Source organism: Rhinoderma darwinii, chromosome 2 (genome assembly GCF_050947455.1).
Source record: "Rhinoderma darwinii isolate aRhiDar2 chromosome 2, aRhiDar2.hap1, whole genome shotgun sequence".
NCBI classification, from domain to species: Eukaryota; Metazoa; Chordata; class Amphibia; order Anura; family Rhinodermatidae; genus Rhinoderma; species Rhinoderma darwinii.
This window is the reverse complement of record NC_134688.1, coordinates 95214288-95228028: the sequence shown is the minus strand read 5'-3', so window position 1 is coordinate 95228028 and position 13741 is coordinate 95214288. Positions and strand designations below refer to the sequence as shown.

The window sequence follows — 13741 nt, the reverse complement described above, 5'->3', positions numbered from 1 at the left end:
TACGTATTGCCCAGATTCTGCAGTTTTGAGAAATATCGCACATGTGGCCCTAGTGCGGTAATGGACTGAAGGAGCGGCCTCAGAAGCAAAGGAGCGCCTAGTGGATTTTGAGGCCTCCTTTTTATTAGGCACCATGTCCGGTTTGAAGAGGTCTTGTGGTGCCAAAACAGTGGAAAACCCCCAAAAGTGACCCCATTTTGAAAACTAGACCCCTTGATGAATTCATTGCAGTTTTCATGGGGTGCATGTGACTTTGATCAGTTTTTATTCTATTTTTAGGTGGTGTGGTGACTAAAAAACAGAAATTCTACTATTGTTTTTTTAATCTATTTATTTTACAGCGTTCACCGTGCGCTATAAATGACATATTCACTTTATTCTGCGGGGCGATACGATTACGGCAATACCATATGTTTATAGTTTTTTTTATGTCTTATGGTGTTTGCATAATAAAATACTTTTTGTAAAAAATCATTTACTTTTTGTGTTACCTTATTCTAAGAGCCAGAACGGTTTTATTTTTCCATCAATAAAGCCGTGCGAGGACTTATTTTTTGCGTAACAAACTAGTTTCGATCAGCACCATTTTTCGGTACATGCGACTTTTTGATTATTTTTTTTTATTCAATTTTTTGGGAGGTGAAGTGACCAGAGAATTGTGATTGTGCTACGGTTTATTATTATTTTCTTTTACGGCGTTCACCGCGCGGGATAAATAATGAAATAATTTTGTAGTTCAGGCCGTTACGGACGCGGCGATACCAATTATGTATAGTTTATTTGTTTGTTTATATATTTTTATTAATAATAAAGGACTGATAAGGGAAAAGGGGGGATTTTTACTTTTATTACTTTTAAAACTTTTATTTTCTTATTTTTACACATCTTTTTTTAACTTTTTTTTTACTTTATTACTTTGTCCCACTAGGGGACTTGATGGCAGGAGGCCCCCAGTGTATTAGAACTGTCAGCTACTCACTGACAGCAAGCATAGTGCGTCCTGACTTCGTCAGGACCCACTAGGCTTGTGTCGATGGCAGAGCCGGACGCCATTGTTTGGTGTCCGGTTGCCATAGCCACCATCGCCAGCCGCTATCGCGTAGCAGGCTGGCGATTGTAGCTCAACCCCTAAAAAGCCGTGATCACTATTGAACACTGCTTTTAAGGGGTTAATCAGCGGGGACACTGCGATCGGTCCCCGCTGTAGGAGCTGCGGCAGCTGCTGAACGAGACAGCAGCTGTCACAGCTCCTGCATGTGTCGGGAGGACGGCCGAAATGGCCGTTACTCCCGCGACGTAATAGTCCGTCGCTGAGCGCTAACGATACAGTTAGCGCGACGGATTATTACGTCGCTGAGCGCGAAGGGGTTAAGGTTTGTTGTGTTAGAAGCAGGAAAAATGGATGTAAGGATCTGAGCGACTTTGACAAGAGTCAATTATGATTGCTAGAAGACAGGTCAGAGCATCTTCAAAACGGCAGGTCTGGTGGTTTGTTCCCGGTATGCAGTTAGTTCCGAGCAAAAGGGGCACCCAAGGCTCTTTGTGTATAGGGGCGAAGGATAGCCCGTCTGGTCTGATCCCGGTAGCACAAATTGCTGAATAAAAGAATTTTGGCTATGACAAAAAGGTGTCAGAACACACTGTGCATCACATTGTGTTGCATAGCCGCAGACAGGTCAAAGTGCCTGTGCTGACCCCTGTCAACCACCGATAGCACCGATAGCAACTAAAATGCACACGTGAGTATCAGAACTGAACCATGGAGCAATGGAAGAAGCTGGTCTGAGGAATCCCGTTTTCTTTTACAACATGTGGGCAGCCTGGGGCATGTACCTAGGGAAAAGATGGCACCAGAATGCACTATAGGAAGATGGCAGGGGCAGTGTGATGCTCTGGTCGATGGTCTGCTGGGAAACTTCGGGATCTGGCATACATGTTACTTTGACATGTACCACCTACCTAAACATTGTTGCAACCCAGTACACCCCTCCATGGCAACAATGTTCAATAATGTTGGTGGTCTCTTTCAGCAGAATAATGCCCCCTGCCACACAGCAAAAATAGTTTAAAAATGGTTTTAGAAACATGACAGTGTTCAAGATTTTGATTTGGCCAAGATTTATTCAAATCTCAATCTGGTTGAGCATCTAAGGGATGTGCAGGAAAAACAAGTCTGATCCATGGAGGTCCCACCGCGCAACTTACAGGACTTAAAATATCTGCTGCTAACATCTTGGGGCCAGATACCAAAGGACACATACAGAGGTCATGTGGGGTCCATGCCTCAAAGGGTCAGAGCTCGAGGGGACCCTACAAATATTAAGCAGGTGGTTTTAATGATTTGGCTGATCGGTGTATGTATTGACTGAACTGCTATAGACTGGGCATCTCCTTGTTGTATATTCACACGAGCAATAATGGGGCAGCAGAGAGCCGCACCGTTATTGCTAAGCAAAAGCTGCATGAAAACCGAATGTAAATACGTGTGGCTTTTACATGCTGCAATTTATAAAAAATGTACTGTATACAGAATAAGTATATAATGATTGTGCGAACTTTATTGGAATGGGAACACATAGGAGCCAGTTGGCTGGACAAGGTCATGGGAGAATACAAAGTGTAGATTTACTATGAACCAGTGCAATCCCTGACAGAGAAATGTATTGGTTGTGTGTTTACTATCTGAACTGAAATACTTAGTAGGTGACCATGTTTCTTACGGCTGAATGTATATAAAGTCAGTATAGTGTATATGCTGTCTAACGGTGTATTGATATATATATTTATATATTAACCCCTTAGTTTACTTCGATCGCAGCCGTTTAACCCGTTAAATGCCACGGTCAATAGCGACCGCGGCATTTAAATCGTTTACGGAGGGAGCTCCCTCTCTCACCCATCGGCAGCCTGCAAATGCAATCGTGGGCCTCCGATGGGGTGCTATGGCAGCCGGGGGCCTAATAAAAGCCCCCAGGTCTGCCCTGGGCAAATGCCTATTAGGCACGTCCTAATATATTGCCTGTCAAATTTACACTGACCGGCAATAATGCTTTCGTATACGGAGTATACCAAAGCATTACAGCTGCGATCTAAAGATCGCATAGTAAATTCTCACGGTGGGACTAATAAAATAAGTAATAAATGTGAAATAAAAATTATTCATAAAAGTTACAGTAAAAAAGAAAACTATTTTTTTTCCATAAAAAGTGGTTTTATTTAGTAAAAGTGTAAAAAATAAATAAAACCATACATATATGGTATCGCCACGACCGTAACAACACAAGCAGCAAAGTTAAAATGTAAATTTAAACCGCAAGGTGAACACCGTAAAAAAAAACGCAAAAAACAATGTTGAAATTGCTATTTTTTTTTACATTGCCCCCCAAAAAAGTCATAATAAAAGTTAATCAATAAGTCCTATCTACCTCAGAACAGTACCAATCAAAACTACAATCTCATCCCGCAAAAAACAAGCCCTCATATCACTACATTGACGGAAAATTAAAAACCGACTGCTCCTGGAAAGAGACGATACAGAAAGCAAATAATTTCAAACGTTTTTATTGTGCAAAAGCGGTAAAACATAAAAAAACCTCTACATATGTGGTATCGTCGTAATCATACCGACCCACAGAATAAAGGTAATGTGTTATTTACACCGCACAGTAATAGGTGTGAAGTTAATACGCATGGAATTTCAGAGTTTTTTTCTATTCCCCCCCCCCCCAAAAAAAGTTAATAAAAGTTAATCAAAAAATTATATCTACCCCAAAATGGTACAACTAATCCCGCAAAAAACAATTCCTCGTACAGCTATGTCGACGGAAGAATAAAACCGTTATAGCTCTTTGAATGCGACTATAGAAATTAAAAAAAATAGCTTGGTCATAAGGGCCTAAAATAGGCTGGTCACTAAGGGGTTATGCTTTATTTGACAATATAGAGGCTCGGTGCTTAGTAGTGCAGCCCTGGTGTACTGGATCCGAATTCTACCTGGGTAACTTCTCAATGTAAAGTCCTCATTTGTAGAGCACTAGTGGTAACCTGAATCTGTGACGTCTGCATTTGTCATTCACGGTAGTATATGTTTAAATATTACGTATTATGTGCCATGAAACCTGGGATTCTAATTGTAATTATTTATTCCTCCAATCTGCCTAATGAATTATTTTCTTGCCATTTGCTAAGCAGCGGACAAAATATGTGATCTCCCTGCTCTTGTGACTGCAATAACACTCCCGATCCCCGGGGAGGGAGTGAAAGCTGTGAATTCTGTAGACTGTAAAGAGGTATAAAGAATACAGAAAATAGTTTTTGACACTTCAATATGAATATTCTTAATATAAGACCGGGAAACGTTAATAACCTAGTGTGAAAGTGGGAAAAATTATTTCCTAGATACCTCATGCTTCTTAACCGTATATAGAATGCACATTTTTTTAACTCCTTCGTTTCTTTCACTAAAATGCATTAATTGCATGAAGGTTCCCCTTGCTTTCCAGAGTGATATAAAAGCACATGACCCCAAATAAAGTTAAGAAAACCCATATGTTGTATGTATATTTTATATATTTACGTAGAGCAAGGTGTTATATATGCCAGTGCAATGATTAATAATTTTAGTAATTCCTTAATTTTTAAGGTGGATCTACATTTCATGAAAAAAATACCTACAGGAGCAGAAGCCTCCAATGTACTAGTTGGAGAACTGGATTTCCTAGAGCGACCAATTGTAGCCTTTGTCCGTCTGTCCCCAGCAGTTCTTCTAACTGGACTGACGGAAGTCCCTATACCCACAAGGTGAGTAAGACAAACTGTTTGTCCCATCAAATAGCCGACGCTCTTAAACCTGAGGTGTTATGGAGAGAGCAATTGTTAATGTTTAGTAGGTGTAGATTTACAGATGTAGCATACATTGTACTTACAGACTGTGTTCTGTCCTCTCCAGAGGACTTCCTTGTCTTTCCATACTTCAGGGCGTCACCACATGGCGTTCTGAGAATTATTAGCAAGTGACAACTTGTCACTTCCTAATTATTGTCCTGAACTAAATAAACATAGAGTCCCCACCCAAGACTCACTTTCCCATGTCCATGACAATGCTGTGATTTAAACCTTGATTGTTTTTATATTTTTGCAATAAAGACGGCACAGTGACATGTGAGTTTTTATTTATTGTTTGGAAGACTAGAGAATATTTTCGAAGCCATTCATGTAGAAATCCAAAGCTTTCATGCGACCGTGCATATTCTATCTATCTATTGTAACGCTGGCAGCGGGTGCCACTCCTGCTGGTGGGCTCTAGCATGGAGTTACTCACACCTGTCATCGGCATCCAGATTCTGTGAGCGTGTCGGCGTTCTGTGCCCTCCGCCATGCTGTCTCCCCAGCGGGCGCGGATGCCTGTACGCCTCTGCTCACTACTGCTCTCCTCCTCCCTCTTCTGCACAAAGTCTCGTAGGGGGCGCGCGCGCCTCAATGTTTCCTTAAGGGCCAGCATGTTCATTCACTATCCCTTAACTGCTCACCAGATGCCTGAGTGACTTTGGTGCAACTATAGTTTGTTCCTGCGATGGACCATATCCAGTGACCGTCCACATCCTGTCACTGGATACCAGTTCGTATCCAGCTAACGGCTACCATTCCGTGGCTTTTACCTGTTTCCAACCTGTGTCCTGCTGCGAACCTGAGATCTGCTAGCCGCTACTTACCTGTGACCTCAGACCTGTATCAGCCTGTTACAGTATAACCTGCCAGTGCCTGACCCTATGGTGTACTTCACCATTGCATTCCACACCGGGACCTCCTCAGGAGGTAGCAACCTGGTAGTCTTCCTGCTGCAAAGTCCAGATCCCATTATGGGGGCTAAAGGGTGAATACCGGGGAGGCTACTTAGACAACACCTTTAGCGATGGCCCAAAGTCAAACTGGTTGAGTAGCACTGTGGGTCCTCTGGTTATTACATCTTTCACTCTCACTCTCGATCTGCCCATGTGTGTCTCTGTCTGTCTATGTCCCTGTCTCTATCTGTGTGTGTCTCTGTGTGTGTCTCTGTGTGTGTCTCTGTGTGTGTCTGTGTGTCTGTCTCGCCCCATGTCTTTCTTTCTCTCTATATCTATCTTTATAAATCTAGCTATGTATCTGCATTCTATCTTTCTCCCCCATCAATCTCCTATCTTCTCTATCTTCTAACTTATCTATCTCTATGACTTGCTAGCAGTTTCACGATAATAATTGTCTATTTTATTTCCATTTTAATTGCCGCTGTTTCATGCCAGCTCCTGACTGATTTACTTTATTTTGTTAGATCTTTGTCAGGCTATCACTGCTGACATCTAATTCCGCTGCCACTGCTTTCTTCCAGCCAAACATTCTCATTACCTCATAGCAAGCTGCCAAATTACCCTTTTATTTATGACATAATTACGTACATATTGAGGTTGGAAAATAAACGCAGATTAATTAAGTTTGTATTTTGCCAAATTTTTGTTTTACATTTAAAAAAAAAAGGAAGACAGAAGTTGTTGAGGAATACAGTAAGTAGTCAGTATATTCAGAAATTAGTAAAAAAAACTGTCTTAAAGTGGCACAAATTAAATGTCTCTGAATTGATACTGTATATAAGAGGGCTACAGGCATTTTAAATTGATAATGGCCGAATACGTCTGTCAACTAAAGCTAGGGCTACTCAGTAAATTGTCACACAATATAAATCGCACCCTAATTTTTTGGGCTCTTTACTGCATGTTCTTTTGTCATGTTTAATATCAAGTCACGTTTTGTTATGTGACATACTCATCTAGGTCTAAAATTGCAAATTGCATTTGAATAGTACTGTCACGCAATTCAATTTATTTCTTTGGACTGTTATGTGACGATAGTCATCATGTAGCCCCATCTGTAAGAGATTTGAAAAGAGAGGTGTATCCAACTATTTTTTACTGACTGAACCAATAAAGGTGGGGGGGGGCTTGTTGTATTTCCTGTCTTCACACTAGAGAAAAGCCGCCACCAGAGGTGATTGGCAGCAGCTTATTACCCTCTACGAATTGAGCACATATGCACGCTTAACTGAGTGTGTATGGTGGGGTCGGGAGGAACCGTTGTCTGAGCAGTATGGCCACCTTTAGAAGTGTAACTCACCTAACTTTTTAGATTGGGTAGGAACGACCTGATGCTCGATTTCGAACAATCACAAAGAAAAATAAACACAAATTAGAAGAAAAATTGCAGTCATTGAGCAATATGTCCTAGAGAAGCTTTAGCTCCCAACCTCTCAAGAATCTCGTGATCTTACATTCACTAATAATTTCCATACTGCAATAATCTACGAAGCAAAAAAGTTAGTGGTGATCCCTTTAGTATTGAAATAATCAACTGTGCATACAAAGGGTAGGAGATTGTCAGGGGCCGGCTATCCTGGAGGAAGGCAAAAGCTCCCAGCTACCCCATAAGGGTATGTGCACACACACTAATTACGTCCGTAATTGACGGACGTATTTCGGCCGCAAGTACCGGACCGAACACAGTGCAGGGAGCCGGGCTCCTAGCATCATACTTATGTACGATGCTAAGAGTCCCTGCCTCTCCGTGGAACTACTGTCCCGTACTGAAAACATGATTACAGTACGGGACAGTTGTCCTGCAGCGAGGCAGGGACTCCTAGCGTCGTACATAAGTATGATACTAGGAGCCCAGCTCCCTGCACTGTGTTCGGTCCGGTACTTGCGGCCGAAATACGTCCGTCACTTACGGACGTAATTAGTGTGTGTGCACATACCCTAACACTATGTTATTGTGTACGGGCAGCTAGTTTAAAAGTACCGAAGGGTACGGATGCTTTTTAGTTCAGCAACAGCTTGTGTCTAATATAACACAATAGGATTTATCAGTTTGTGAGCGGACACAATGTTTATAAGTAATTATCTTTAAGATTCAATTGTTGAATGAACGGAAAATTAAAAATGGACATTTGATAGATTTGAAAATCTGATGATCCACAATATAAATGCCTTAATTCAGCTTTATCATTCAATAACATCATGTAATTACCAGGCCAGATTCGTTGTTTTAACATTTTATCAGGTTATTCCTTTCCTGCCATTTGGTTTTATGTATTTCAGGTTTTTATTCATTTTACTGGGGCCAGTAGGAAAAGCACAGCAATACCATGAGATTGGCCGATCAATGGCTACCATAATGACAGATGAGGTATAGTATAAGTTAAACTATCGGTCATTTATGTGTGGATCATTTACTTGGAGTAAAGGTTTAGTTAATCTTGGAATGTGTTGCATATGGTATCTGTATTCAATGTGTTTTATATTATTATTATTTTTTTCATTTTACAGAACAGAGTCAGCCTTTGCCCTTTATATACCTGTTACACACTATAAGCAAAAACGGGTTCTTTGTCCAGGATCAATATTTAATACAGTGTGTGTACCATGCACCTCAATTCCTCACAGCGAACTATAACACATTGTGTTGGCTGCTGAGGAAAGGGCATGGTGAATGGCATGGGTCTTGATCTGTCAATATCTGAGCAAACTCTATTATACATATTCTAATTAAGTTTATAAAAAAATATATATATATTCTGACTGGTGACAGGCGTCTGTTAAATGTCAACCCCTTTCTTACAAGTTCCCATAATAAACTAATAATGCTGTTAAAGATTTTCCATGATGTTGCTTACAAAGCAAAAGACAGAGGAGACTTGTTAGCTGGGATTGACGAGTTCTTGGATCAAGTAACGGTGCTCCCACCAGGAGAATGGGACCCATCAATCCGAATTGAACCACCAAAGAATGTTCCTTCTCAAGTGAGTATCGAATAAGAGATGAGAACAAGATCTTCGTTCTACTGAAAATTTATATACTGTTCAAGTTGTCCCTCAAGTTACAATATTAATTTGTTCTGGGGCAAAGTTTAAAGTTAAAGGGGTTGTCCACTACCGGACAACTGATGACCTATCGACCGGATAGGTCATCAGTACATGATCTGTGGGGGTCCGACACCCGAACCCCCTGCTATGTATTGGAATACATGCGGACTGCACGACAAAAACAGTCCATCATTTCTAATAAAAAAACAATAAAAAAAAAATCAAGACAAGTTATGTGCAATAAAAATAATTAAAAAAAAATTTCCCCAAAGGTGTCCATCGCCTTTAGGATTCCCAGGAAAGACCTTTGTAACTTGAGGGATTACTGTATAGAAAAGTTCAACCCTATCTCTCCGAAGCATCACTGTTCTGTACAGATACATCCGAGCTGTAGCATTTCTTAGTCTTCATCACATATAGAAGTGTAACTTAATGCTAGGCAATGCAAAAATCTGTAATGTGTCCCCCGCTACCCTGTGCTATTTATAATACTGGTGTTTTTTATGTGGCAGAGGGGTTTTTGGACCCTCTCAGGTACCAGGGCCTGGATTCATCTGCCATTTCTGCACCCCTACAACTATGCCCCTGGTCACACACATTCTCTGTGTGAAAAAAATGAAAAACACTTACATTTTCACTGGAGGTGTCTATACGTGAGCAACTATAGCACTTTGTACTTAATTTTGATTAGAAATGAAGCTCTTCCATATTTTTTCTAGTGATTTGGTTTGGTCATCTATCAGTATAATGAACTGCGGCTGAACCTGGAGTTCTGTAGAACCCCTTTAAATAGTACATAAGCATGTTACTCACAGTACAGTAAATCTACGCTATGGTTAAGCAGCGATGTGTTCCTGAATAATTGTCATGCACTGTAAAAGGCTTTGTTACATAATCATCCTTCAGGAGAAAAGGAAGATGCCAGGAGTCCCCAATGGAAATATCTGTCATGTGGATCCTGAGCCCGAGCAGGAGCACAGTGGCCCTGAACTTCAGCGCACCGGGAGGTGAGTGAATGAGGCTTGTAATATGGTGAACTATCCGAGTGACGGACTCCGGAGAATAGCGGCATGTGTCTGCTCTCAATTTTATTCTGACTACCACAATCTTAAAGAAGGAAAGCAAGGGATAGCAAGGAAGTAAATGTGAGCCAAAATGTACACGACACACAGGATGGGTCACGTGCAGCGTGGCATTTATCACAATAAGTCAATTCCCATTTAAAGAGGCTCTGTCACCAGATTTTGCAACCCCTATCTGCTATTGCAGCAGATCGGCGCTGCAATGTAGATTACAGTAACGTTTTTATTTTTAAAAAACGAGCATTTTTGGCCAAGTTATGGCCATTTTTGTATTTATGCAAATGAGGCTTGCAAAAGTACAACTGGGCGTGTTGAAAAGTAAAAGTCCAAGTGGGCGTGTATTATGTGCGTACATCGGGGCGTGTTTACTTCTTTTACTAGCTGGGCGTTCTGATGAGAAGTATCATCCACTTCTCTTCAGAACGCCCAGCTTCTGGCAGTGCAGATCTGTGACGTCACTCACAGGTCCTGCATCGTGTCGGACGAGCGAGGACACATCGGCACCAGAGGCTACAGTTGATTCTGCAGCAGCATCAGCGTTTGCAGGTAAGTAGCTACATCGATTTACCTGCAAACGCCGATGCTGCTGCAGAATCAACTGTAGCCTCTGGTGCCGATGTGGCCGACACGATGCAGGACCTGGGGCAGGAAGTGAGTGACGTCACAGCGTGATCTCTCGAGAACACAGCTGTGTCTGCACTGCCAGAAGCTGGGCGTTCTGAAGAGAAGTGGATGATACTTCTCGTCAGAAAGCCCAGCTAGTAAAAGTATTAAAAACGCCCCGATGTACGCACATAATACACGCCCAGTTGGACTTTTACTTTTAAACACGCCCACTTGTACTTTTGCAAGCCTCATTTGCATAAATACAAAAATGGTCATAACTTGGCCAAAAATGCTCGTTTTTTAAAAATAAAAACGTTACTGTAATCTACATTGCAGCGCCTATCTGCTGCAATAGCAGATAGGGGTTGCAAAATCTGGTGACAGAGCCTCTTTAAACTTCCAACTGTGTTCTATGTAGCCTGATAGGTGGACGTGGAGGAGGAAGAGGGTTCTTCTATTAACTACTGCCAAGAGCTGGGTCCAAACTGGCACAGTTGTCCCCTCCCTTGAGATATCACCTGAACATCTGGAGGTGCCGCCATCTTTTCAATATGAATAGGCATTCCAGACCAGCAGTTTGATATCCATCTTTAGAATTGCCAATACAGGCAAAAAATTTAAAGAGAACTCATCTGCTCTCCTGACATGTCTGTTTTAGTAAATACTTATATTCCCTATAAAATGACCATGCTGAAGTGTTTTATCGCAGAACTCTGCATTATGTTGTTCCTTTGTTATTCCTCCTGGAAATGTATGGATAAATTGACAACTGGGTGTTACCATTCCTCTTGTCAAAGGGGGCGTGTTTCTACATACTCTAAGGCCCTGTTCGCACAGAGGTTTTTTCGGGCAGAAAAATCTGCCTCAAAATTCCATCAGATTTTGACCTGCCTGCACTCTTTGCAGCGTCTTTTGCAGTGTTTTTGAATGCCGTGGGCAAAAGCCTCTGTGAAAACAGCTTTCTCTGCCTCCCATTGATTTTAATGGGAGGTCAGAGACGGAAACTCCAGAAGAAAGGGCATGTCGCTTCATTTTCCCATGAGCGTTTTTTAGCGCTCGCTGGAAAAAAACGCCTCCACCTCCCATTGAAGTCAATAGGAGGTGATTTTGGTCATTTTTTGGCACTGTTTCTGACGCGGTTTCCGCTTCAAAAACAGCGCCAAAATACTCTGTGTGAACTATCCCTAGCGCCACTCATCAGTGTTGAAGGACACACCCTTTTCACAAGGGGAGTCCTCACACTTATTTGTCAATGTATTCATACTTTTCCAAGAGGAATAACGAGGGATGGCACAATGCAGAGTTCTAATGGAAGATGCTCCATTGATATTTCATGGGGAATACAAGTATTTTCTACAACACATTTGTTAAGAGAGGTAACCGTTTCTCTATAATCTACTTCTTTTTTATTTAGTTTTTTTACATTGTTCAGATGATGGATCATATCTATGAGTTACTTTGGCCTCTTTCACGCGGCAGTATTTAGATCAGTATTTTGCTTCAGAAGTTAAAAGCCAAAGCTAGGAGTGGAACCCTGATAGAAAAATTATAATGGAAACATTTGCACCTCTTCCATGTTTTGGACCCACTTCTGTTTTTGGCTTCCAAATACTGATGCAGAATACCGCCATGTGAGCGTAGCCTTACTGTGTTTACCAGCCATTGCTTTAAAAATGTGTCCCTATATCTACCATATTACCAGTACTAATAAGGATATTGACTAACCTGGATGTGCACATACATGATCAGCAGAATTCCCTATCAACATGAACACATTGCAATGACTTTGTGCGTTTTGTCTCATAACACCCTCTCCAAACAGTAGGTGGTCTGTTCCTGTAAAGTCGTTACTGTGTGAATTAGCAGGAAGAATTACTCCTGTGCCATTATTTTCTCTCATTTCTTATCTCTTGTGAAGTTTTGTCTAAAACCACTTTTGTCTTTAGAACGAAAGTAAAATTCCATTATTCAGCCACCCAGTTAAGCAGTAATTATAATGGTCCTGGCCCATGTGATAGTCTGGAAACTCCCAAGACAGGAAGCATAAATTGAGGATCCAGAATGTTAGATTTTCTAGTATGAATGAAACCCAACAGATAAAGGAACACTCTGGGCAAAACTGATACCCCGCGTTATGTGTATAGGGTGAGGGGGGAACTGCATGACATTTCTTTGGTGTTCTTTCAACGTGTGTTTCCTGTACTGCCCCGCAGGTCAAGCACTAGGTATAACACCGTGTATCAGTTTTGCCTGAAATGTGCCTTTTAAAGCTGGGTTCACATTTGCATTAGTTTTACTATTTTCTGTTCTGTCATAGGAACAGAAAAAAAAAAAACGGCAGTATGGAATCTGTTGCATGACGAACACCAACGCCACCCGAAGGATACCATTGACTTGAATGTGTTCTGTCTGGTTTGCATCATGGTGTCCGTCGTTTTACCGGAAAAATTGTACAACGTGCTCAGGGTTGCCAACCTCCACTTCATAAATTTCTCGATAAGTGAGCTAAAAATCACGGACAGACCAACAATTTTACGGACACATTACAAAATCATTGCCTGTGCAGTGTTCTAGGAGTGACTCACCAATCACAGCCTCGCTTGTAGCTTTCCCACGCTAACTTAGGTGATGTTTTATTGATTAGTCGTCACTTTCCCTTTTTTTTTTTATCCTTCCCAACCCGCTGTGACGGCTCATTCCAGCCACGACTCGTCTCTGCGGAATTTGACACATAGACATGTTGGTTTCTAGCTTTTCCAGCACCCTCCACACCTATACCCCATCTGAACAAACTCATAATCCAGATGGTAATAATGATCCCTCAGTGCACGACACAATAAAAGTGCCCCATCCATAACCATGCCCCCTTTGTGCCCCCTGTAAATAGCACCACACAGCCCCCCTTGTAGATAGCACCTCACAGCCTACCCTTGTAGATAGCGCCACACAGTCCCCCCTTGTAAATAGCACCACACAGCCTCCCCTGTAGATAACGCCACACCGCTTCCTCCTTGTAGATAGCGCCACAAAGCACCCTCCTTTGTAGATAGCGCCGCACAGCCCCCCCCCCCCTTGTGAATAGTGCCACAGAGCCCCCCTTGTGAATAGTGCCACAGAGCCCCCCTTGTGAATAGTGCCACAGAGCCCCCCTTGTAAATAGTGCCAC

The 13741-nt window shown here is 41.8% G+C and overlaps 1 protein-coding gene across 1 annotated transcript in view; it reads left to right on the top strand.

The window, feature by feature from the left end:
- SLC4A8 (solute carrier family 4 member 8) overlaps positions 1 to 13741 on the top strand; it is a 176449-nt gene that overhangs the window by 117749 nt on the left and 44959 nt on the right. Inside the window, exons 8-11 of the mRNA XM_075851933.1 lie at positions 4643 to 4800; positions 8124 to 8211; positions 8678 to 8824; positions 9794 to 9894. Of these exons, the coding sequence (XP_075708048.1) occupies positions 4643 to 4800; positions 8124 to 8211; positions 8678 to 8824; positions 9794 to 9894 (494 nt within the window). The remainder of the gene's footprint in view (positions 1 to 4642; positions 4801 to 8123; positions 8212 to 8677; positions 8825 to 9793; positions 9895 to 13741) is intronic.